Source organism: Podarcis pityusensis, assembly GCF_964106645.2.
Source record: "Podarcis pityusensis genome assembly, chromosome: 3".
NCBI lineage: Eukaryota > Metazoa > Chordata > Lepidosauria > Squamata > Lacertidae > Podarcis > Podarcis pityusensis.
The window spans coordinates 99,353,375-99,380,129 of record NC_138026.1 but is presented as its reverse complement, the minus strand read 5'-3'; the positions used below and the strand labels follow the sequence as shown (position 1 = coordinate 99,380,129).

At 41.9% G+C, this 26,755-nt stretch overlaps 2 protein-coding genes across 3 annotated transcripts in view; one reads left to right on the top strand and one right to left on the bottom strand.

The window, feature by feature from the left end:
* PRPH2 (peripherin 2) lies at nt 1–17,921 on the top strand. The gene is made up of 3 exons (XM_081000608.1): nt 1–1,212; nt 9,022–9,268; nt 15,580–17,921. Exons 1-3 carry the CDS (start codon nt 632–634, stop codon nt 15,811–15,813), a joined length of 1,062 nt encoding a protein of 353 aa, XP_080856734.1. The 5' UTR covers nt 1–631; the 3' UTR covers nt 15,814–17,921.
* Nucleotides 17,922–23,103: 5,182 nt separating this feature from the next.
* UBR2 (ubiquitin protein ligase E3 component n-recognin 2) overlaps nt 23,104–26,755 on the bottom strand; it is a 55,046-nt gene continuing 51,394 nt past the window's right edge. For both annotated transcript variants that reach the window (XM_081000481.1, XM_081000480.1), the window contains exon 47: nt 23,104–25,404. In XM_081000481.1, the coding sequence (XP_080856607.1) occupies nt 25,263–25,404 (142 nt within the window). In that variant the 3' untranslated portion in view covers nt 23,104–25,262. The remainder of the gene's footprint in view (nt 25,405–26,755) is intronic.

Sequence of the window (26,755 nt, the reverse complement as noted above, 5' to 3'; positions counted from 1 at the left end):
GTCATTAAAGGTGAGTGGCAGGACAGGATAAGCAGCAACATGGTCTTACTGGCTTGGCGTAATCTAAAAAAATAGCAATGTCTCTGATCCAGTTTTGAATTCAGAGAGTGTCGGCTTTTCTCCCAAAAAGAGCCTAGGAATGGGACATCCTTGAAATAACCTGGTTTTCAACTGCAGTGTGCTGTAACATATCATGTGAAAGCACAAATCCACTAACTAGTAAAATGAGGGATTATTTCCATTGCTCATCTGCTGGCAGAGATTTCTCTAAATTGGATCACGCTGATTAGTATTAGAATGACGCATTGTAGATCCAGCTTTAATCATTTGAAACCTTGAAGCTGTTTCTCCTTTGCATGGAAGGGACCACTAGAAATAGTTGCATGTGCTATTTGCCAATAATCCTTTTTTTATTCATTGTGAAATTTGTTGATTCTTGCCCCTTGGAAAACCTACCCACATTTCTCCTCCTTCAGGCTCGGCAAGATGGAGGGGCCAAACCATGGCTTAGTTAGAGCTACGCCATTTGGAATCTTCAAGGCCTGAATGGTGGCAGATCTTCCTGAAGTTGTCCTCTTTCCCAAAACAGGATTAATTTTTGTGAAGTCTTGGTGAGCCTAACACTGCAGAGATGGCTGTGATGAAAGTCAAGTTCAACCAGAAGAAAAGAGTAAAACTAGCACAAGGACTATGGCTCATGAACTGGTTCTCCTTGTTTGCTGGGATCGTTGTTTTCTCTATGGGATTGTTCCTGAAAATTGAGCTCAGGAAACGAAGTGAAGTGATGGACAACTCTGAAAGCCACTTTGTGCCGAATTCCTTGATCTTGGTGGGTCTTCTAGCCTCTGTGTTCAATGGTCTTGCAGGCAAGATCTGTTATGATTCTCTGGATCCTGCTAAATTTGCAAAGTGGAAGCCTATCTTGAAAGTGTACCTAGTGTTGTGTGTGCTCTTTAACCTCTTCATTCTCTTCGTGGTTCTCATTTGCTTTCTGCTGAGGGGTTCTCTGGATAGTACATTAGAACATGGTCTAAAAAATGGCATGAAGTTCTATCGAGATACAGATACTCCAGGAAGGTGCTTCATGAAGAAGACCATCGACATGCTCCAGATTGAGTTCAAATGTTGTGGAAACAATGGTTTTAGAGACTGGTTTGAGATTCAGTGGATCAGCAACCGATACTTGGATTTTGGCTCTAAGGAAGTGAAAGAGTAAGTAGTTAAGTGTAACTTATGCTTTAACCCGTGTTTGCGTTCCAAGTCCTACTATCGGAATCTCAAGTCATTCTCATCTGAATCCGTTTGGCGCCTCTTGTCTTTTGTGTTTCTTCCTTTGCAAGGGCTGTAGCTCAGTGGCAGGGCAGCCGCTCTGCATGCAGAAGGTCCCAGGTTCCGTACCTGGCACCCCCAGGTACAGCTAGCCTAAAACCCTAGAAAGCTGCCAGTTAGTTTAGACTATATGGAGCTAGATGGATGAAAGATCTGACTCAATATAAGGCAGTTTCCTATGTTCCGATACAAAAAGCCTTCTTCAACATCCCAGTGTAATGTGTGTTTTCCCAATGTTTTCTAGGTCATTTAGTTTTTAGTTTGTTTTTAAAGCTTTATTGTGAATGGCTAGAGGCTCAGTTAAAAAAACCACATGGAATTAGGGTGTTTTATCCCTCAAAGGAAGGAGACTGGCATTTCAAGATGCCAAATATATTGCTTTGCTGGCTGATTAAATCTCCCAGGTTCATTCGTATCTTTCAGACCTGGTGCTGTAATCAAGTAATTGTGCCAGTTTTGCCCTTAAACGGGAGAGGGAGTAAGAAGGTTCTCCAGCACAAGCCCCACTGAAACGAAGCGATTAACGTGGCTCTTGTTCATTTCAGCAGGGGCTGTGCAAGAGAGCTTCCTGCTTGCACTGAGCCCTAACGTTTGTCTTGACCTCTGTTAAGTCGCTCTGTGGCTATTATTGGCTTTCTTGGCTTATTGAACAGATGGAATCGTAGGGCTGTGCAAAACGGGCATGCCTTCAGAGAGATGCAGCCCCTGTCCCAGCTGATTTTATAAAATCAGCTGGGCAGATTGTCTTTGACCGTTTTGCAGATCTCGCAGTCCTTCTTGTTGCTCCCTTACAGCATGCCTGGACATTGAGATGCTTCGTGGGTCTTGCTTCGGATAGTACGTTTTGCTAGCGATGTTTTTCAAGTACCGCATAATCACTGTAGGTGCTATGAAGAGGTCTGGGTAATTTACCGGTGGGAAAACACACACCGAGTAAAATTATAGCCAAGGTAATTTTGCAAAAGAAACCCAACAACATAGCGGCAAGTATTTTCAACGCTTCTGAATGTCACAAAATAAGTGTGGCGCATGAAGCACCTTTGGAGGTAAATAGACTGGTGGGATTTCCTGGCATTAAATTCCTCCTCCCACTCACTGCACTTCTTAATGTGGATCAGGGCACCACATGTTTGCTTTCCCCCCCCCCCCACCTCACTCCTTTTTGAGAAAAGCTTACTCAAGTTATAGTTTGGCACTAAAGGAAAACATGAGAGTTGTAGTCACCGTCCCACACCACTTTCATGCAGGGACAGAATGTGAATATATCAATCAATCTTTATTACGGTCCAGAGTCCCAACAAATCGTTAGAAAGCAATGCACAATTCAGACAGCCTACCTCCAGGTTAAACAAGCATTTTGTTTGACTTAAAGATAGGGATCATTGGTTCTTGCAACCACCGATAAAAACTTCACCACTGCTAATGTTCTAGCGTTTGTCCGGTCTTCCAATAGGAACCTGACATAGTGAGCCTCTGATTTTCCCGGGAAAGGTACCAGCAAGGGTAATATCAGTTCAGCCCTGGCTTGCTCATATTCCACACAGTGCAGCAAAATATGTTTTATGGAATCGATGTCTTGAGCACACGAGCAAAGTCTGTGCTGGTAGGGAACTCCTCTCAACCTGCCAGAATATATGGATATAGCAGCAATTCCCCCCCACTGTTATACACCACAATCAGCAGGAAAAAAGACACACACACACACACACACACACACACCAGGTTATCAGTTAGCACGGTCTCTGACAACTGCAGAGATTAAAAGAGTTGTCAAAGGCTAATCAGTGAATTGCTGAAAATTTCAGGATTTCATAAAGCTCTTCTAGCTCCTAAGCTTCCCAGCCTGTGGCACAGGAGTGCAGCTCATCACACGAGAAGCCTCTTTTGTTGCAAACTGTGAAAAGGCATCATTCGCAGTGGTGCTTCCCAGAAATGCCCCATTAAAAAGAATGGGCTGGGTTCTTTTTCACCTGCAGTGACCAGAGTTAACAGCCCTTTTCTTCTGTGAACTTTTATGTGCCTATATCAAACTTTAGTTTCCATTTAATAACCAAATATTAATCTGTTTCTTTTCGAACATTGTTGGGCATAGCTCACTAGGCACACAAGCTCCATTCATTTCAATGGAAGTCCTAGAGAAGAAACTCCTTGTGCATTGCGCCTGATGAGACTTTGTAAACCATGGCTGCCACAATACTTTCTCTTTTTTCCAAATCACTTTTATTGATTTTCCAAATTTTAACAAATCAACCACAAATTAAAACAGAATTTATACGAATTTTATGGCTACCGCAATTCTTGTTAGCTTTTCATTAAACAAGCATTTTTCTGGGATGCTGTAATGTGTTGCTCAGGAACACCATTAAATAGTATGATGACAGTAAGGAAGGAATTCATTTCCAACTCAGTTAGGTATTTCCCAAAACAATCAGTAAACACACATGAATTCCTTCGATGAAAAGAGGAATATGTTAGGCATTAAGGTACCAATCCAGGCAAAGTTAATGTGTTACAATACAGTTTGATCTATGTCTACTTGGAAGTAAGTCCCATTGGCTTCAGAGGGGCCTGATCCTTGGTAAGTGTGGCTTAAATCACACTGAAATCAATGGGACAAGCCCATTGCAATTAAATTAATCCCATTACTTTCGGTGGAATTTAAGCATGGCGAATTTTCTTTGAATTGGTCCCTAAATACAAGTGAAAGTGGTAGATGGATGGTGAAGTTACATATACAGTACCGTGGTACCTCGGGTTACATACGCTTCAGGTTACATACGCTTCAGGTTACAGACTCCGCTAACCCAGAAATAGTGCTTCAGGTTAAGAACTTTGCTTCAGGATGAGAACAGAAATCGTGCTCCGGCGGCGCGGCAGCAACGGGAGGCCCCATTAGCTAAAGTGGTGCTTCAGGTTAAGAACAGTTTCAGGTTAAGAACGGACCTCCGGAACAAATTAAGTTCTTAACCCGAGGTACCACTGTATTGGATATGTTCGTATTAGTTATATGCTAATGGCTAAGCAATTACATTTAAGTAATTGTATATTTAAATAATTGTAACTGTTTATCTTAAATGATGACAAATATATAAAAATGTAAAATATTATACTCAGATAGCACACTGAGATTGTTTTGCTTGGTTTTTGGCAAGCTGTCCTGGAGTTTCTTAAATTTGTTTCTTTGGCTGTGATGGTTATGGCCAGAATTTTATTATCTTTAAGCCACTAGCTATATAATACTGTTATTAGCATTTTCTGAACTTTGATGCATGCTATGTCAAAAGTGATACTTGTTGAAAAAGTGTGGGGACAGTTTAAGTTGAAATACCCTTTGATATAAATAACTACTTGAGAGAACCTAATGAGATGTTCACCCTTGCCAGCATTAGCTGAAGATTTGTGAGCTTGCTCTTAATCCATCCATAGCAGAAAGGCAGGGCAGGAGGGGAAAAACAAGATTATGCTGTGCTTAAAAACGTGGGTGTGCTGAGAAATATTGAATGCTGGGCCTCCTTAGACACAGCTTTGGCCCTCAATCCTAATGGTGAAGTTAGGTGACATAGAAGCTCCTCACCACCCTCATGGGAGTTCACGGAAGGCTCCATTTAGACCCTTAAGAAATAGTCTGACAATTGTAGAATAAATGAATAAAATGAAGTTCCACATTTAAGTTTGGAAGTGAGCCCTTTAAAACCGTATCAGCTGCCTAGAAAACCATGGGTGTTTTGTTTGTGAGGATGAGAGTGGAGGTCACAACTAGGCTGTTAAGTGTGCAATATGTCAGGGGCTGTAAATGGATTCAGGGCTATTTCAGATGAAATGAGGCCATGTCTCAATATCTCCCAAAATTCACAGATGAAAACTAGGGTGGTCGTGTGTTCTACTTAAGGGGGAGCAGTCCTTTAGTTGTCTATTTGAAGTGTGCAAATTGGGTTTATAAAGAACCAAGGGAGTAGGGGTCTTCATGTTGTCCATACTCACAGCAAGTTGCACTAACAGTTTTAAACAGGTCGGATAAAAGTGCAGAAATGGGACAAAACAGGACAGTGATTAACCAGAGACATTGCCCTGGTAAATAGGGACATAAGTAGGATAATGTAATTCTAAGTCCATTTTGGCTTGAAACAGATCCCACTATGTTCAGTAGGGTTTCCTCTTTAGTTAGGGGCTTTAAGATTGTACAAAGTGTGCTTCCCAAATTTGAATCTGCACCTGGCTTTCACTATACCTTTGTGTTATATTGCTCTGTACCAATCACAATGGGAATCCATCGGTTCAACATCTCACAGTACCATTCAGGAAAGATGAGAGCATGAGTACAATATATAAAGTCCAAGAACTCCTCCATTTCCTCCCTATTCCCCAATGCACATTCTTACGCTTGAATGTTTGGGACCCTTGGCAATAGATTAAGGGCTGGCCCAAGGCTGCCTTGGTGGAAATGTCAGTGGTGACCACCCATCATTACCTGGTCAATTTGCAAAGTACCAAGCCTGGCTCAGGTATTTTGGCGGCATCTGATGGAGAAAATCCTAATGGGACCTTTTTTCTGGGAGTAAAAATATAATAATAAATTTAATAACTAGCTATTTGCTGCCCTTTCACAATACCCCAGAACTGCTGCCAGAGGTGGTTGCCTCACTCTGCCTAACGGTAGGGCCAGCCGTGAATAGCTTACGATTACACTGCTTCTTGAGCCATTAAAACTTGAGCCATAATCACAAATAAAGAGACACTTAATGCTGACTGACAAGTATCCCCCCCTTATCTTCATGAAATAGGAAAGAATAGAAATATAAGGAAAATACAAAGATAATAAAGTAAAAACCCACCAGAACAGTAGTTGAACTAGTGGTGTAGACTAGTGTAATGGTTGAGACTTGACGTCATCTGCAAGCTTCTCAAAAGTAAGGGTATATGAGGAGAAGGTGATAATAGTGGGTGGTAGTCAACTAAGTCTTACTCAGAATAGACCCATTGAAGTTAATGGACCTAGCTTGGTTCTGTTAATTGCTTTCAGTGCATCTAAATGCCACCCAGTATTTTTGCCTTTGCTTTCCTCTCAAAACAACAACTTGGGAACAACCAGGGGAAAGGTGATCTTCATTGTGATGTATCTGTACTGGGATCTCCCCCCCCCCCCCGCAAAAAAAAAAGAAAATGAAACAATCCCTGCTGTGGAGTATGCAGCACAAACAAGAAAAGGGTTGTCATACCCTGACCATCACAATGTTCAGCTGAGCCTCCTCTCAATTAGCAGCCTGTTCCATGTGCCAGCAAGCAGTAAAACAAACAAAGCAGCAATTGGAGGATTCCTGCGTTTCTTCCATCACACCCACATTTTAATAACATTTCTCAAGCAGCTGCCTGCTTTCTGTTCTATGTGGCCGGCAGGCCAAAGAAAGCAAGTGGCAGGCGTTTTTCATGCTCCTACTCTTACGCCAACACACACGTTTCTAAAAAGCCTCTGTTGTACCTGGCTGCCAGCTGCTTCATGTGACTGGCAGGCAGCAAAACAAACAGAGCAGCACGTGGGTCTGGAAAACCAAAACAAAATCAGGAAAAGAGGAGGGAGGAACAGCAGCTCTTTAAGACTGCATGCAGTCCTATAGCTTGGTGTCCAAATAACTAACTTATCAATTACTGTTCTGACGTCACTCGTAGGCTAAAAACACTGACAGACAGGAGCAGCCAGGCCATCTCATTTCACATCAATTGCTTAGAAAGGCGCCTGCACATTTTGCGTCATAGTTTTATTTCCAGGAGGGCTAGATAATTACTTTAAAATAAATAAGGAAGGAAGGAGGTCTTGCCAGGTTGGTCAATCCCCGGTGCACGCCGAAGAGCACAAGGAGCACCAAAAATAAGGTGAAGGTACCTTTTCTTCTTGCGAATAAAACAATTAAGTTTCATCAGAGTTCATCAGGATTTACTGGTAAGGATCTGACAAGGATCTACTAAAGTTTGGGCACTGTTAAGAATATAAAGATATTTGATTAATCATGTCCCGGGTTTGTTGCATGAGGGTTTGTTGCATGTTTTATCCACATTCACTGGACACATTCACTGACAATATTTTTGTCATTTACTTTCATTCAGCTCCACCCCTCTGAAATATGATGCATACCCTGAACTCCTCATAGAGTCACTGAGCTTATCAAGGACTTATCACCTTTAGCAGACAAAGGCATGCACACACACAATCTCTCTCTCTCTCTCTTTGAATCACTTACAGCAGAAATCTAATCATATCTATTCAGAATATTCAACTCCTAATGAATTCAGTCAGGTGTGCTCCCAGGTAATTGAGGTTGGTATCACAGGCTCAATTTCTCTCCCCTCTCATGGATGGTGCCTCTGCCGGATCTTCAGCAATTCCCTCTCTCCACTGCCGCACTATAATTCTGGGAAGTTCCTCGACCATCGGGGAATTTCCAGGGAGCTCAGGAGGCTGCTGTGGCAAAAAAATGGTGGGGACGTCATCTTCTGTAGACCCCCTTCTGCCAGCACTTCTCAGGATCCAACCATCAGGTTTTCTTCAAGCCATCAGTTAAATTTGTACAGGAGTAAAAACGATAGTTCTGGATGTCCTTTGGTTTTAGATCAGGTTTGAGGGAAGTGTGGCCCAGACAGCATGCTCAGGGTTCATGCATGATGGGTGTTGTAGTCCCACAACATCTGGAGGACCACGAGTTTCCCATCCCTGCTTCCCATGATGCATGCATGTGACGTAGGAAGCGGCTTTCCCTCCCATGTATGAGAAAAGGGAGACGTCCTCTTCTGAGATATTACACAGACACGTAATACGAGTGCTTATGCAGACGATAGTAAATTGGAGTATTCTTCTGGCCAATTATTAAATTATCAAACTAGCTGATTAAGCATTGTGGAATTTGAGTGGCATTTTCCCCTAATTGGTGAGTGGGTGGGAAACAATGGGCTGTTCTCGACTGATCATCTGAAGGAACAGAGTAAGGTTCTGAGCAGGACATATGGTGGGACCACTTACCCCCTCACCCAGCATCATTGCTGCTTACCTGAGCGAGGTTGGGGCAGGACGGCAAAGAGATCAGGGGTGTGTGGTTGCGCCAGCCACGTCCCACTAGTGGTGCAGCTACACAGCCCACTCCACCCCAGTCCCATCCAATTAAGCAGCAGTGACACCAGTGTTGGAGGCCAACATTGCAGTTTCATCCTACTCCAGGTATCACTACTGATTTCAGGTAACAAAGAACTATCGGGTGTGGATATTATTTTGGAAGGGAAAGCAGGATGATCATGCAGGGTTGGGTCCAGGTTCGAACATATAGAAATCAACGAGCATTATTAGTTAAGAATGCCCAACTTGACCCAATGATTGCAATGGTCTACGCCTGTCTAAGGATGCTTCCAGCAGGTGCACAGGTTGCTCAAAGAGCCCATCTGGGCTTTTGGAAACAAGAGTTTAACTTAGCAGATTTTGCCCACAAAGAGTAAATCTAGATTTCAAAGGGGGGGGGGGGAATATGAGCTGGCATTTCAATACCAACAACATGATGTGGACTCTGGGGGGAAAGTTGCATGCAGGAGGCACACCCTGAGTTCGGATGTGGCACTCTGTGGCCCAGAAACGGTGCACTTAATAGCAGCAGGGATGCATTTGGATCCAGATGCTTTTATATTTGTAACTTGCTGTGCTTTGCCTGTTTACAGTCGCATTAAAAGCAACGTGGACGGCAGATACTTGGTGGATGGCGTCCCCTTCAGCTGCTGCAACCCGAGTTCGCCACGACCTTGTATCCAGTACCAGGTGTCTAACAACTCAGCTCACTACAGCTATGACTTTCAAACCGAAGAGCTCAATCTATGGAACCGCGGCTGCAGGGAGGCTCTGCTTAAATACTACAGCAGCATGATGAGCTCCATGGGAGTCATTGTCCTCTTTGTCTGGCTCTTTGAGGTAATACATCGGCATAGTAGTTTCGGTGTCTTGCATAGAACCACAGTGAAAGGCCAGCCCTCCACACAGAAGAGCAAGAACGGGTGATGGTACCAAGTGAGGGGACCCACAACAAAATGGCGTGGTACACAAACCCTCCAACATTTCTTTGATGAAAATAGGGACGTCCCATTCCATAATGATAATTTTACTATTTATACCCCCCACATCTTATGGGGTTGCCCCAGCCCCTTCAGGCAGCTTCCAACATATATGAAAACATATTAAAACATTAAACATTTTTTAAAAACCTTCCCTAAAAAAATAAAATATTCCCAGGATTGCCTTCAGACAGCTTGGGGGGTCGGATAACTCCATTACCCTCCAACATTTCTCCAATGAAAATAGGGACATCCTAAGGAAAAGCTAGGGACGCGGGTGACGCCGTGGGTTAAACCACAGAGCCTAGGGCTTGCCTATCAGAAGGTTGGCGGTTCGAATCCCTGCGACAGGGTGAGCTCCCGTTGCTCAGTCCCTGCTCCTGCCAACCTAGCAGTTCGAAAGCACATTAAAGTGCAAGTAGATAAATAGGTACCGCTCTGTCGGGAAGGTAAACGGCGTTTCCGTGCGCTGCTCTGGTTCGCCAGAAGCGGCTTAGTCATGCTGGCCACATGACCCGGAAGCTGTACACCGGCTCCCTCAGCCAATAAAGCGAGACGTGCACCGCAACCCCAGAGTCGGCCACAACTGGACCTAATGGTCAGGGGTCTCTTTACCTTTACCTTAAGGAAAAGCTGGACATTCCAGGATCAAATCAGAAACTGGGACGTCTTCTCTAAATCAGGGACGTCCCTGGAAAATAGCTACACTTGGAGGGTCCGCATTACACTGTAAAAGGAGGGCCTACTCTTCTGAGCTCCATGCTGTTCAGGGCCTGCAGGGGAGGGGAGACAAGGAAATCTTCCCCTGATCTCACACAAAACATTCCCAATAGTACTAAAGAGCTCAGGTTTTGGGCTTGCTGAGTGCTTTACTGTTATATTCTGCAAGTAGGGAGGAACACTTCCTGAGAGTGGGAGAGAGAGGCCTTTAATGCTATGATCCCATCCTATTTTTTCTTTTCCTTTCTGCCCCCCATTATCAAGTAAGTAAATAAAAATACTTAACTGACCAATCACGTCCCAGATAGCTCAGTTCTGCCCCCCCATCCTTGCCCCAACAACATAAATTCTGGCTATGCCCACACTCTTTGCCTTCATTTTTAACTTTCTTCAATTTCTGACTTAGTAGTTTATGATGTAAATAAAAAAGGACAATGTTCTTAGCTTAAATTTCTATACAGTGGTACCTCGGGTTTCAGACGCTTCAGGTTACAGATGCTTCAGGTTACAGACTCGGCTAACCCAGAAATAGTACCTCGGGTTAAGAACTTTGCTTCGGGATGAGAACAGAAATCATGCTCCAGCGGCGTGGTGGTAGCAGGAGGCCCCATTAGCTAAAGCAGTGCTTCAGGTTAAGAACAGTTTCAGGTTAAGAACGGACCTCCAGAACGAATTAAGTTCTTAACCCGAGGTACCACTGTATTTAGCTGTGTCAACCAGGCAGTGGTCTTCTAGGATGCTCCTCCTTGTTGGCAGAGAAGGCAAGACGACAGATCTTGTGGACTCGTTTAAGGGAAGGAGAGTTTCCTGGCCAGGCTAGATCAGGAAAAGAAAAGGGAACCTTTTAAGCCAGCCTTTACTAACCTGATGACCTCTAGATATTTTGGACCACAACTCACATCATCCCTACCTTGGATGTGTTGTCCTGGGCTTATGGAGGTTGTAGTTCAAAATCTCTTGAGTGCACCAGGCTGGCAAAGGCTGCTTTAAACCCATTTCAAGGGCAGTCAATGGAAAAACGCAGAAAGTAAATGAGCTGCAACAACCCATAAGAAAATATCCAAAATCCATATTAGGGCTGTATGAAAAGGTCAGAAAATAGTGCAAAAGCTTTCAAGTTAATCCAGAGATGTTCATCAGGCTAGATGGTGCTAAAGGGTGTTGCTTTTAAAACCCTCAGTAGTGTTTTTCCTGAATGGAGTGTGCCTTTGACCTCAGATAATGACGCTTGCTTTAATTCAGGATAGCTAGTTTGCTGTACAAAGGAAAAAAACCACATTCATTGCTTTGCCCATTTTTGCCTCTGGCTCCACCCACTCTGGCATGCCCAGAAGGGAATGTGGTCCTCAGTCGCAAAAAGGTTCCCCATCCCTGCCATAGGGATGGTCAGGCATGATCAAGTCTTTTACATGTGAGTGGGCAGGGTGGAAGATGACAGAGGCACTCCACTGTGGACTGGCGGCCTCAAGTCACAGCTCACCATGGCAGAAGGGCATCCCAATAGGTACATTGTGATAAGACTGTGGTATGGCAGGAGGAGTTAACATACAGGCTAGATTCAGATGCCAGGAACATTGCAGATCTAGTCTCAGGATGAGGGGCAGTGGTAAGTAGAAGCCGTGAGACCATATTCTCACATTGGGGTAAAGGGCCGTATCCTGCCTAACATAAAGCAGAACCAAACTCAACATTATTTCCTCACTCTGTTAATTTTTTTCAGGTTAGTTTACTTCTTTAGCATCAGTTTCGCATTAACGCAGGGTTTCCCAAACTTGGGTCTCCAGCTGTTTTTCGACTACAAGTCCCATCATCCCTAGGTAGCCGGACCAGTAGTCATGGATGATGGGAACTGTAGTCCAAAAAAAATGGCTGGATAACCAAGTTTGGGAAATCCTGGTCTAACAGAATAAGCCTTCTCAGAACTCTCTTAACTGCCCAGACACTATTGTTCTGAAGCAGCCATCCTCCTCTCTGATGGTCAGCTTGGGTGACTGACTGTCTATCAGTCTGGAACAGAAATGGGGGCATCCAAAAATAAGGTAGAGGTTTCTATATACCTAGGTCTTTAGGTGTGCACATTAAGTGACATTTAAAAAAACAAAAAACCTCAAAGTGCCCTGACCGGAACTGTGAGCTTCTAGGATTTACAGAGGATTGATGCTGACAGTGACAGAGGGGAACAGTTCAGGACTCAGAAAGAACCGTCAGTGGTCTGCCATTCCCCCGCCCCTCCAGCTCTGCCTGATGCCAGGGTTGGCCCTAGGAGAAAGGACATTGGCCTACTTAAGTCCTTGGCAGGATATAGTAAGTATCTTGCAGCAGGGGATTAGGTTTGGATGAGTGCTATGAGGTTAACCTCCCCCACCCCTGACAGCGCCGCGCTGTGCTATTAGCATAAAAAGGGAAATGAACACTTCTAATTTCTCATTCATCCATTCACCTCACCGCTGTAAAATGCTTGTATTCATGGCTGACAGCTGTATAACACAGCAGGAGAAGGCATTGGAATTGGGTGAAGAAGAAGAAGAAAGTGCTCTTCATTCTTTTCCCACTCTAGACACACATAAAAACTACACGAGAAGTCAAAATAGAACTACAAGGAGGACTCCTCTTACCCAGTGGCATCATTCTCTCAGGTTCCACTTCTTATTTTTGAAATTCAAAGTTGAGGGCTTTGCAGCCAGGTGACATAATTGCAGGAGACACAAGCAGGCCAGCCAGGACATGCAAGAGGGACCTGGTTTCTCTCAGGCTTGCAAGCAAATCCGGCTGTGTTCTTAAAATGGCCACTCTGGTCTGCGAGTGGCCATTTTAAATGTTTCATGTTTGCATTTTGCTTTGTATTGGTCAGATTCAACCATAGAACTGCCCCACCTCACCTGGTAACTCTAACATGCATCCATTACATTTTAATCGTCAATAAATAATAGTAATCTGCCGCATAGCTTAATGTGAATGCTTATATTTTACAATCTAGTTGGTCTGGGAGAGGAGTGGGGGTATTCTAGACGTGGAACTCCAATAATAATAATAATAATAATAATAATAATAATAATAATAATTTATTATTTGTACCCCACCCATCTGGCTGGGTTTCCCCAGCCACTCTGGGCGGCTTCCAACAAAGATTAAAATACATTAAAATGTCACACATTAAAAACTTCCCTGAACTTCAAATGTCTTCTGAATGTCAGGTAGTTGTTTATCTCTTTGACATCTGATGGGAAGGTGTTCCACAGGGCGGGCGCCACTTCCAACTCCCACCATCCCTTGACAGGAGTTATAATGCTACAACATCTGAAAGCCTACAGGTCCCCCACTCCTGTCCTTGATCAGATAACCAGACACTTGATTGTAAAATGTCAAGAGTTCTGGTTGATGCAAGTGCAGAAGTATAACATTTTCACTGAACTTCTACCACTTGCCTTCTGAGATTTTACAATGCAAGGGCTGTAGGAGACTCCTCAGGTGACATCTAGCAGGACTGGCCCACCTATGAGGCAAGGTGGGGCAACCGCCTCAGGCAGCATGGTCCGCAGAGATAGCTGATCCCAACGTCAATCTTTGTCCCCCTCTTCTGCTTGCTGTAGATCTCCCCTCAACCCTTCTTTTCTGGTGGGGCATGGGGTGCCATTTCCGGGTCCACCTCAGGTGCCAACATGTCTTGGGCTGGCCCTGCTATCTAGACTAACCACCACCCTGCCCACAAAAAGCTTTCAACGTACCTGAAAATTGCTGTTGAGATTTCCTCTGCCATTTTAGAGGAAGTTTATAACCACAAACATCTACTAGAGTAAAATTATTGCTGCAGGACTTGGAAGTTATTGAAGGCAAAAACATGTTTCTTCCCTGCATGTGGTTGAACAATTCAAGCACCAGATATGCCACACTTTTTCCAGGATCTAAAGCAGGGTTGGGGAAGGTGCCAATTGAACTTTCAAGCGTAGGTTCTGCCAGCTTCCTCTACTTAGGATTGCTCTGTCCATCCTGTGGTTCTTTGGATCCAGGGTTTAGATCAGGGATGGGGAACCTGTGGATCTCCAGATGTTGTTGGGTCTCACTGGGGCTGATGGGAATTGGAGTCCAACAACATCTGGGATGGTCACGGGTCCAGAGCAACCCTAAATATAGGAAACTTGAAGAATTTACACCAGCTTAAGTTAAACTTGCATAAGCTTATCCCTATTTCAAAATCCATTCAGGAGAAGGCCTACTGCAGAGGGGAAACAATCCTTTTAAATAGTGTTTGACTTACCCTGCTTCTGGGCTGCCAGGTTATGTGACTGAGTTGAAAGAGGTTTGGAATATGTAATCATAATAATTTATTATTTATACCCCGCCCATCTGGCTGGGTTTCCCCAGCCACTCTGGTTGGCTCCCAATAGAATATTAATAATAATTTTTAAAAAGCGACAGAACATCAAACATTAAAAGCTTCCCTAAACAGGGCTGCCTTCAGATGTCTTCTAAAAGCCAGATAGTTGTTTATTTCCTTGACATCTCATGGGAAGGTGTTCCACAGGCCAGGCGCCACTACCAAGAAGGCCCCCTCTGCCTGGTTCCCTGTAACCTCACTTCTCGCAGTGAGGGAACCGCCAGAAGATGCTTCTCCCATTGCCCCACTCTGCCCCCACTGTGGTCCTGGAATGACCCCCCCCCCATTTTACTTACACCAGCTAAACCCCAATTTGAAACCTTTTTATTTAGACAAGACTTTCCAGATTTCAGCTGTTCTTCTGATTTCCAGGTTTTGAAAGGCACACTTTATACTGTTTCATTGTCTGAATGGCCTTTTGCGTATCACTTTGACATACTTGGATATGAAGGGATTTACACATTCTTTAAATGTTGTTGTTTAGTCGTTTAGTCGTGTCCGACTCTTCGTGACCCCATGGACCAGAGCACTCCAGGCACTCCTGTCTTCCACTGCCTCCCGCAGTTTGGTCAGGCTCATATTTGTAGCTTCGAGAACACTGTCCAACCATCTCGTCCTCTGTCGTCCCTTTCTCCTTGTGCCCTCAATCTTTCCCAACATCAGGGTCTTTTCCAGGGAGTCTTCTCTTCTCATGAGGTGGCCAAAGTATTGGAGCCTCAACTTCACGATCTGTCCTTCCAGTGAGCGCTCAGGGCTGATTTCCTTAAGAAGGGAGAGGTTTGATCTTCTTGCAGTCCATGGGACTCTCAAGAGTCTCCTCCAGCACCATAATTCAAAAGAATCTATTCTTCAGCGATTAGCCTTCTTTATGGTCCTGCTCTCACTTCCATACATCACTACTGGGAAAACCATAGCTTTTACTATACGGACCTTTGTTAGCAAGGTGATGTCTCTGCTTTTTAAGATGCTGTCTAGGTTTGCCATCGCCTTTCTCCCAAGGAGCAGGCGTCTTTTAATTTCGTGACTGCTGTCACCATTCTTTAAATAAAGGCATTTAAATTCTGTTTCCCAACCAGATGTCGGTGATGATAGGGTTGAGGCTGTTGCATACTTCCCTGGAGAGCATTGCCAATCCAGAAGATCCAGAATGTGAGAGCGAAGGATGGGTGCTGGAGAAGAGCCTGAAAGACACTTTCAAATCCACCCTGGAAAATTTGAAAAATATTGGTAAGATGAACCAAGTGGATGCAGGCGCAGAAGGGGCAGAAGGCGATGGTGCAAAAACCCAAGCTGTCTCAACCGTCAGTTGAGTTTATTGGCTGAAAAGACTGTTACCAAAGACTGAGATTTGTGAATATTCGGTTTTTAAAAAGGTACAAGCTGTCGCAGCTATATATATATATATATGCATGCACAAAACATACACTTTTTACATACGGAGAGAACAGTATAAAGCACTTTGTGGATAATAAAAGCATCCTTACAGTAGACAGCCAAAACCACTTCTATGGGAAATGCTATAACGTGAAGTTTAAAGCAGATACTTTCTAGGGTAATTATATTTTTGAGGCAAGTGATATTTCATAAGAAATTCGGTGTGAACAAGTGGTCGACACTATCTTGTGTTTCGCGTCCCATCACCAGAAACCGAATGGGGAAGTTTAAAGCGAATTATTTTTGTACTTAAGTTTACAAATATATTTGTAAAAACAACAACAACAATATACTTTTCTGGGGGGTAGTCAAAGCACTGCTCTGGATGTTCTTGCTAAAGCAAAAGAATAGTCAGTTGTCCAAGTAATGGAAAGACGTAGAGAATGGTATGAGTTCATAATAGCCTCTAATTTTTTGGATAAACACAGGTGTTGTTTGAAGTTATTACTGAAAGGACTACCTTCTGCCATGTTCACATGATGCGCAAAAACAGAGAGTAAAATTGTACTGGATTTCTGTGCACTGAACACCAATTTGTCATTTGATAAAAATAAGATCACACTGGTTTGAACAGCAGATAAGCTATAGCCCAAGCTGCCAGCGATTGCTCCGGTGCTGTGATGCCAATACGTCATTCATTCATTTGGTAGGTATTTCTGTATTTCAACTACTCCAGAGTTTTAGGCTCACTTTGTTTTAACATACACACCAACTACAATAAATCAGACATGAGAATTCTGCTGTTTCCTGGGAAGTAATCGTGGCAACCAACTTGTAGCGGTTTGGTTGTTAAAGGAAAAATATTGCTGCAAATCAGCAATTGGGTATGAGCCTTTCCCCCTCCTATTAATAGGCACAAGCTAATAATCAAAGCAAGTTCAACATTTTTATTCAACAAATTGGATGCATTGCAGAAAAAGTTGGATTTTCTGCAGCTTACAGAAGACATCATTGGCTCAATGACCTCGTTGGCTCAGTGCACTTTGAATCCAAACACGTTATTCTGCATGACTGTATATTACTTTTACTGTTATTCTAAAAGTGGTGATCAGATAGCAAATACTTTTTAAATGTTAGAAGCTGGAATGAAGCATGGGAAAGAGCTTGCTGCGTAAAGAGATTTTTATCTTTGTTCTATATGAAGTTTTCTTTCATTATTTGTACATACATGCATGTATTTGCCAGGCAAGCCTTTCCTGAGTGAAAGCAAAAAGCAGTTAGCTAGCTTCAGCAGATTCCTAGGCGCTGTGAACAAACGCGGTTGGACCTGGTACTTTGTCCAAAAGACTTGACCATCTTCAGTAAGTGACAGAAGAAAGGGATGGGTGATTGAGAAGAGATTTTGAGTAGTGTACATGTGTGTGAACTTGTGGTAATAAAAAAGTGGGGTAAGGTAGTTCAAGGAAGGTGGTTCTGGAAAAAGAGAAGATCAGGAGGGACTTGCAGAAGAATGCATAGATAGCTTATGAAGCTGCCTTAGCCCAAGTCAGACCAAATAGTCCATCTAGGCTGGTGCTGTGCATTTTCTCTGGTGACAGCTCTTTCCCAGCTTTTGTTATCTGTGCTCTTTTTAACTGGACATGTTGAGGACCAATGGGGATCTTCTGTGTGCATGGACACTTGACAAGAGAGAGTGCAAGGGGCCATAAGAGAAGCTGACCTCTGCTAGGTATGGCCACAAGCCGCAGAAGGGGGAGACCTCTGAAATAAGGACCATGAGACTGAAGTGAAAAAGGAGGCCAGGGTAGAAACTGAGGCACAGGAGTGATGTGATCACAGAAAAAGGAGCACCAATGTAAAGGAATCATACGGGAGAGATACAGCAAGTGGGGAATGTCAACAAGGAGTAGGTTACAGTAGTATCCTTAAGTCATGACGGGAGTACAGCCATGGTTTTTAGCAGCAGGTGTCAAAAAGAAGAACGAAAAATAACATAGTGAAATTGACTTGTGAGGTGGTGTGTTGTTTGATAAGAGATTGAGTGTTGGGGGGAGGGGGGCTCATTTAATTTCATTGTACACAGGTTGTACAATGGCAATAAAGGTATTATGAAGAAGAAGAAGAAGAAGAAGAAGAAGAAGAAGAAGAAGAAGAAGAAGAAGAACTTGGCGATGATTAAGGGTTTGCTGACTGCTTAGGTTCCAGAAGAGGACAAAAGGAAGGGTTCAATGGTAACCTTCATGAAATTCTAGGCAAATTGGCATGTGTGTGTGTGTGTGTGTGGTTTTAGTAGTATGCCATTGTCGCACACAGGTTCATCATCAGTGAGGTCGCATGTACAGTTTTTACTCTTTTTCCAAATGAAGAAGTTAGTTAAATTCAGCATATTCCATGTTTCCAAATCCATTCTTGATATTTGCAGACAAATGTTTAGAACATTATCATGAACCTTAGTACGAACCTCTTAAAAGAATTCTGCACTTCAGCTTTTGAAACACAGTGAAATATGGATGGCAAAACCAGTAAGCAACAAAACAATTGAAGATTAGAGAATACAGTAACTAAAGCATTCAAAATCTGTTGTATATAGATCTATAATGGTGCTAGTTAGGTCAACATGAGACATTTTTCAAAGAACAGGCAGCTGGAAAGGAGTTTAATTACGAAAATTTCAAAATGCTCTCCGGGGAGATTTTAGTGTGCTATGCTCTGTATCTGACATATGAGTAGTAGTCATGAAAAGTTCCAAAGAGTTTATTGTATTGCACCTAAGCTTACTGCAACCCTAGAAGTATTTGACTGCAACCATCACTTCATACAGAGTTGGGTTATATCCCTCTAATTTGTGTGGGGGTTTTTATTTAACACATTATTTACTGTGATATCAGAATATATGGGTTCACCACATTTCACAGCTAATCTCAAGTGTTACCTCATTATATTGTATTATATTAGGTTATAGAATCAGCTTTTGTTTAAGGACTAGCGATGGGGAACGATTTCATTTGAAGTCACATTTAAAAGTGAACCTACCTAATTCATACTTTCTGAAACAATACACAACCAGAAACACAACCATTTTATAAAATTTGTACTTATATGAATTTTGCAGTGAAGTTCTCCAGCCAAGAAATGTGTTCAAAAATGCATGTTTTAGGGGGAATTGTGCATGAAAATAGACATACAGTATTTGTGGAAATAACTTACAAAAATGCATGTTACAAAAAATGCACTGCAAGAATGTATATATTCATCAAAATTGCACACAAAATTTGCACTTAAATTGTGTGTGAATATTCATGAGGATTTTTTTTAAAGAAAGGATTTTCAAACAGATGTGGAAATGTGGAAAACGAAACTTAAGATTGGAATAATAAGACTGTGATAATAAGATACTGGGAGAAACCAACACTGAAAGATTCACCCATTCCTAGTAAGGACACAGGAGACATAGACATTTTTGTTGTTTTTGCAGAAATGGGAGGGATCCGTTCTTCTGAATGCTTTTTCTTCTTTTGCTGAAGGTGGATAATCTCCACCACTAGGTTGAGCAGATTCCTTTAGAACAAGCAAAAAATTGGAACTGACACCCAGCTGACTTGGCTGTCACACCCCTTTGGCAGCAATACAACCTAGTGGTGAAGGTTTCTCATTAAGAAGGAAGGAAGGAATTGGTGGCTGAGAAATGAAACAAAAAATGCACTATCCTGCAAGATAAGATATTCCAGTTCATGTGGGTCTTTTGACATGGCTGTTTTGTATTAATTTGTAATATATATTTATCCTATCAAGAAAGAGGTTCTGTGATATTGTAAATGCCATTTATCATATGTTTGTAGGTGCTATTTTTGCAAATGTGAATGTAGATATTAAAATTACCTATATTTTAAGAGTGTGTACCTTATATATATTTTAAAGTATTATGTGGATTTTGTTTCTTTGTAAATAGTTTTTTGCTGTAAGGATTTGTAATTCACTGTCCAACGCTCTAGAAAGGTAACATTTGCTCTGCTTTTTTTCAGCTTAAGACTCAAAGGGCCATTTGACATATTAAGTAGTGACAAAACATGCTCCCCCACAAATGCACACTTGACAGAACGGCAACTGGGGCTGGGGGAGGATTGGCAAATTTATGATCGGCCTTCACCAATTTGGTACCCTCCAGATGGTTTGGATGACAATTTGCATTAGCCAGAACCAGCATTGCCAGAACCAGTCAGAAATGATGGAAATTGTAATCCACTGTCAGCTAGAGGGCACCGGATTGCGGAATGCTAGGCTGGAAGCTCATGATGAAATAACCTTTCTGGAGCTAGCTAACTAATAGCTAAGCACCTCTGAGTTTGGTGAGTCCTGCAGTGGGAGTCCTGCAATACTGCTTGGTGTTCCTTGATGGAAGGAAGAGGGGACAGAACATTTAGGAGGTATTCTACTAATGAGTTCCATCAGTGCAAGGATTTCCACTTGGTCAGTGGGACTGTCTACTTCTACTCCCTTCACACATGCCCCCCCATTCCCCAAATCTGCCCCAGAATAGTGGGGGAACCCCTAGAACCGATTTAGGGGACTTGCAGAAGAAAGAGTGGAGAGAATGTTCCCGTGGACAGAAACGGAGATCTTTGTGCTGATGGAACCTTCCCCTGAGCGCTGCATTGAATTCTGTCCTATATTTCTATACCACCCTTCAGCAAAAATTCACAGGGCAATGAACAACAAATCACCATATAATCTATAAGTAGTTTCAACATCAATACAAAACAAGCACAACATGAACTAAAATAGCAACAGAAACAAAACTACAGGTGCACACTACAAAACTAACTGTGGACTGGTTTCACCTCCTCGTTGGCAAAAGAGGTACCTGTTCACCTTCCTTCTAAAATAAAGGATAATGGCAAGGCAAGGAGCAACTCAGCGAGGAGATTGTTCCAGTGCCTTGGAGATGCCCAAATGGTCTCCATATTGCTGGTCTCCTCTCTTGTCAGGACCACCATGTGGGCTTCATTGGCTGATCTTAAATATTGGGCCAGTTGGTATGTGACAAGGTATTTTGGTCCCAGAGACTTAAAAAATTTAAATGTCAGCATAAGCACCTTAAGCAGGAATGGGAAGACAATTGATAACCAGTGCAGCTGTTTTAAATATGTGAGTTCCCTGCTGCTCCCATAAGACTTGGACCACTGTGTTTTGTACTGCTTTAAAAACGACTTTCATGTTGAGTGCATTACAGTATGGAAAACTATGGCCAGGCTACCCCTAGCCAGGAAAGTTAGTGCATCAGCCAAAGCGAAGCATAGCTGCTGCTGGCTGCTGAGTTGGGACTTTGCGGGGGATACTACTGGAACCATATTCATCACCAAAGTGCACCTCTCCTCCTTTAAGGAAAGTGCAATTCTGTTCAGAACAGGCCATTTCACTAACTGCTAAACCCAGGAACCATCCTCCCTTGGCACATCTGCTTTATTTGGATTCAGCTTCAATTTGTTGGTTCCCCATCCAGCCCATTACTGCCTCAGACACTGATTCAAGATCTGGGCTTCCTTGAAGGCGTGTAATCATTAATCCTCAGACTAATAAAGTGCATTGTGTAACTGATTTACAGCAGAATGGTCTCAAGGTTGCTGGCTCATTTGAGATCAAGTGAAAAATATCCAAAATCCAGAGACAGAAATGTTTATTCAGACATGTGGTCTCATGTAGCCACCTTGGGAACAACACAGGGCTGTTGGGCTGGTGTGCAATTACTTTCCGTGTTCTATAAATGCCTAATACACCCGACTGAATTTACAAGGAAATTCTGTGGACTAATACACCCATCTTTTCTGCTCAAGTTTAGAAATGTGAGTGTTACTTTAAAATTCCCCTGTTCCTCCAAGACACAGAACACTTGGTGAAACATCCTAAGAGGGAGGAAAGTATACACACAGCTGCTCCAGAGCTAATCGTTTCTAAGTAACCTTAATACATTTTATAAGATTAACCACCATGCACTCCTCTATCCTGCACACGTAATGCTGGACAGTGATGGCTTCTGTGAGCATGTGCCACTTAGCAGGAGCAGGAGACGGCTATATCAGGCTCCTCAGGCTAAGGATAACCTCTGCTGAACTGGTAACTGGCAGTTTACAATGATGCGAGTGGATTTTTTTTTTAAGCATTTCAGAGAAAGGGAAAAAATGTTATTGCTAACTTTGCTTATGTTAAAGCTAACGCCGACCTCAGCTAAATAAATTTAGAAGGTGATGTATTTTTAAAATGCTCTTTAAAAAGAAGAGCATTAGAGGTTAATTGATTAAGAGATAAGGCCAGAGAAATAGAACAATGTCACATGCTAACAGCTCCCCACTGAGAGATAAATGCCTGGATAAGTTTGTTTCCAGCAAGGCGACAGGTTAGGCGATGCAGAGATCTATTTTCAAGTCCAAACTCAAGGTTACCCTTCCAGTTTTGACCGTACTGTTATATGTTGGTTTTAGAGTTTGCATTTTCAAGAATAAAAATAATTGTTTGTGGTAAGACAGGAGGAGAATGGAGTGAAGAGCATGGAGTAGGGAAAAGAGAATGATTTATTTTTGTGGAAAACTGCAGTCTTCCATCAGGGAAATTCAGATATACAGAAGCAGATATATAGAAGTTCAATGTTTTGTTGAAACAAGTCCTGTTTTAAGGACATGATCCAAAATAATAATAATGAACTTCTATACATCTGAATTGCCAACATGAAGGACTTTGGATAAAATTCTCTTTTTCGTACCTTGTGGGGTTTTGTTTTGTTTTTGCTTCTTTTCCTAACCCCACCCCCTTCCCAGCGTGATAAGCAAGATGTACTTAAAACAATGGGCTGAGTCGCCACTCAGGTGCACTTGCCCCGTTGAACTGGGAACTAAGTCACGACTCATTTTTAACACTGCTTGCAAATAGGCCAAACAACCCAGCGCCTTCAAGCATTCCTCATAAGGCTTGGTTTCCAGACCCTCTAATGATCTTGGGAAAAGAGTCTTCACTTCTCCTGAGAAGTCGTCCTGCATTGTGTGGAGGCTTTCTTCTGTGCTTTGCTGTGTAATACTAATTTGCTAAAATGCTGACAAGATGCTTGAACTCAGATGTTTGAATGCAGAAAGAGATGTTGTTGATCCAGGCTATTCATCTTAAAACACAAAAGCTAGTAACTCAAAACATTCGGCACACCTTAAAAAAAATAAAAAATCAACAGGTTTACACATCAATCGAATGTCAACACCTAAAGCATTTATTTTTATACTTTTTATACATATGATACATTTGAATTTTTACAAGTTGTCCACAGATATGAAAGTTATTACAGGTATTAATTCCCTGATACTGAAAGCTTGTTATATAAACATTTCTACAATGAACATAAATACATGCAAAAGGAAAAAAGTCAGAAAAGAAAATGGGTTGTTGAAGAATGAGCAATCCTACAAAAAACCAGGATAAATTTATACACTTTTCCTATGTCATATAGTCATAATTCCATCAACCCATTTGACTGCCATCTTGGACTAGAGTACCTGAGGGGAAAAGACCTTATTCTCTCAATATTTACTTTACATAGAAACTTGTCAGTTAAATGGCAGCAGATCCTATTTTTCTGTTTTATGCACCCATAAAAGGGGAGCAGGGGAGACTGAGAATCTAAATGCATTGTTACTAAATGCCTCTTAAAGCAAGTTTGTTTTTTCTAAAATCCCAAAGAAACAGTATCAGAGCAGAACTAGTACATTAAGTGTAACATGCACAGCAAATAGCTTTATTCACAACCTAATCAAAGGGAAAATGAAGACTGAATATTTTCTTGCTAGTTACACAACACTCAGCAAAGAAGGAGAGGCTCAGGAACTACTAGCGAACACGTGTAGGAAGACTGATCAGATGGATGCCTGTCCTGTCAAAAGTTATTCTCCCTAAGAAAAGGAAGCTGAACTGGTATAGCTTTGAATTTGTGTCCTATGTATTTACTGCAACTATTCTGAGCCTATAGAAGACTGCTGTAAACACTACTTGATGTGTTAGATCACTGAAAAAACCCAAACTTAGACTAATTGCTAGTATACTGGCTGTTCGTGGGATGCCATCTCTGAACTGAAGATGAAAGCCAGGAAAAATCCCAAGAGTTATCAGAACTAACTAAGATTACAGATTATAGTTATTTATTTTAAAAGGATGCTATTTGGAAGGGACAGAGAGAATGAAACCTCTAGAGAAAGTATAATGTTATTTTATATGGTTTTATTTGAGGCCCCAATGTATATTTAGAAAATTCACTGCCTTCAGGCACCCATGTGCAAAATCTGTGCAGTTATTTCAATATACTTACAAAATATACTATAGACAAACTTCTTTACAGAACGCCAGCCAAGTACAAATAGATGTAGATGGCGGTGCAAATTAAAGGAAATTCATGTGGTGGGAGGGGGGCTGTCCTTGATTCTCACTTTGCCTTCTATGTTTTTATCTTGGAACTTTAAAAAGGGGGAAGGATACTGAACCTTGAAGGCTGGTAATCAACAAATGTAAATGAAATGAAATGAAATTATTATTCTCTTCCTATTCAATCTGACACCAAATTAATTTTCGCTTGACTTCTCTGATGGGTGATGTTACTCAATATCTCAAATCAACTAAGCAGAACGTCAACCTTCTAATCATAGGAGGTTATCAATCACAGCATGGACAACAGCGTTCTGGTTTTGCCCACTATGTCAATATCACAATACACACAATAATTCTAAAGTGTGCAATAGTTCAAAAAAAGAAGATCTTTAAGTTTTAGTTTTCCTTATTAAAGTGTTCTCTTTTAAGAAGAAGACAGACAAAGGCAAAATAGCCCTTTAAGGCTTCAGATTACAAAGTCATTTTAGATACAATGAGTGTTCTTCTGCACTCCTATAGATAAACCCATTGCTACATTTTTTTGCACTCCTATTTCATTCCATTACAAGTTTTAAGTACTAAAATGCAAAATGGCTCAGATTTACTACAAAAGGGTGAACACACCACTTCAACATTGTGCTAAGTTGCCATTTCAGCAGTTTCTCCTCCTCTTATCCAAAAAGTTTCATACTCCAAGGAGATGGCTACTTTTGTAATAGCAATGTTAAATTCAGTAGCCCAAGTTATAGAAATCAAAAGGTTGTGTACGAAAGAAGCAGTGCAAATAATACTATTGATCAAATCTGCTAAACAGAAAAGTTTACATGGTTATGGAAACCAGGAAATATAAAACAGGGAAAAGTCAATAAAAGAACTAGACTCTTCTCTTTATTACTTCAATCCTTTGTTTCCTAATCCTCCTTTCGGCTGACAAATTTTGCTGGATTATAAAAGGATGACCATGAAGTTCCAGTCTTCAGAAAGGAATTAGTTATAAATGTTGCCAGTCGATTCCTACTAACGTTTGATTTGCTTCTTGTGCGTGTCCTATTTCCTCCGTAATGCTGTGTTGCTGCCAAAGTTTTTGGATCTTTTTAAATCGCTCTCTGCACAGATGTAAAGGATTCCCTCGTCTAGGGTAGAAAAGTCCATGAAAAAGCAACTATAAGAACATGAAATATCCCAAGTTCCAAATGCTATCTTGCATGTAAAAATAAATAAATAAAACCATTTGTTTGCAACGTTTATAAGCATGCCCTGGTCTCAGGGCTGAAACAATTAGGCAAACCAGAAATCCAAGAAAAATAAACATATTTTTTTAAAAAAACAATAATGAAAACCACCAGCAGCAGCACCACTTTATGGAAGCAGGTGACTAAAAGCTATCGGAGAAAAAGGCTCATAACAGCAAAGCTCAGTAAAGCTCACCTCCTCCCAATGGCCTGGACACATGCTGAAAGTTGATGTCACTAAGAGGCCAGAAATGCAAGTCACCAGCCTGGCATTCCTCATCATATCCACATCCATTAAGCATCACCTCGCTGACACCTTGGGGTATCGTCTATTCCCTCATATGCCCATGACCATCTGAAGTATTGCTCGACCTTACAAGGCTGATTGTAAAGATTACTTAGTTCAGGGGTCAGCAAAAGGTAGATCTCCGAGTGATCAGAAGGGCCCAGAAATATTTAAGTGTATGTCTTTTGCACTTGGCTCTGGCTGGTGGATCTTGGGGTTTCAAAAAACAAAACAACCCCAAAGTAGATCCCACAAGCCAGAAGTCTGTCCGCACCTGAATTAGATAACGTACATCAAGTTTGAATACTTGATATGTGGTATATAGAATGTTAAGTCTTCTTTATCCTAACTAGATGAGGCAGGCAGAGATTGATGCTTTTTTCCTAATTCCAATTAGCTTCTCATATGCAATTGGTACTTAATCCTTGGTGAAATCTATGCTTCCCCAGACTTTCGTTATTCCCCAAACTGCACATTTTACGGGCCAAACACCAAATAAGACTTGCCCAGTTTCCATGAGGCTGGCACCATAAGACAAAAGGTTCTGGTACAAATAATAATAATAATAATAATAATAATAATAATAATAATGTAGAGCACGGGTAGACTGAAGCTTGCACCAGCCCCAGCCAGTATGGTCAATGGCCATGGATCATGGGAACTATAGTTCAACAACATTTGGAGACCACCATGTTGGCTACCCTTGCTGTAGAGTTTAGCCAGAGTAGGGTTTCCATGATGCTCCCACATGATATTAACAACATCTGCACATTAAGCAGTGCCCTCAATCTTCAGTTTGAAGGGCATCCTGCAACAGGATTCACTGACTGGATGCTTAACTTTTTGTTCAAAACTTGCAGTGACTTCACACTACCGGATTCAACTCTAGAAATTGTATTTCCATATGCACCTGACAGCTAGAAGCCATGGCAACAGTGGCCATCCTTATTAACTAGTAACAATTTA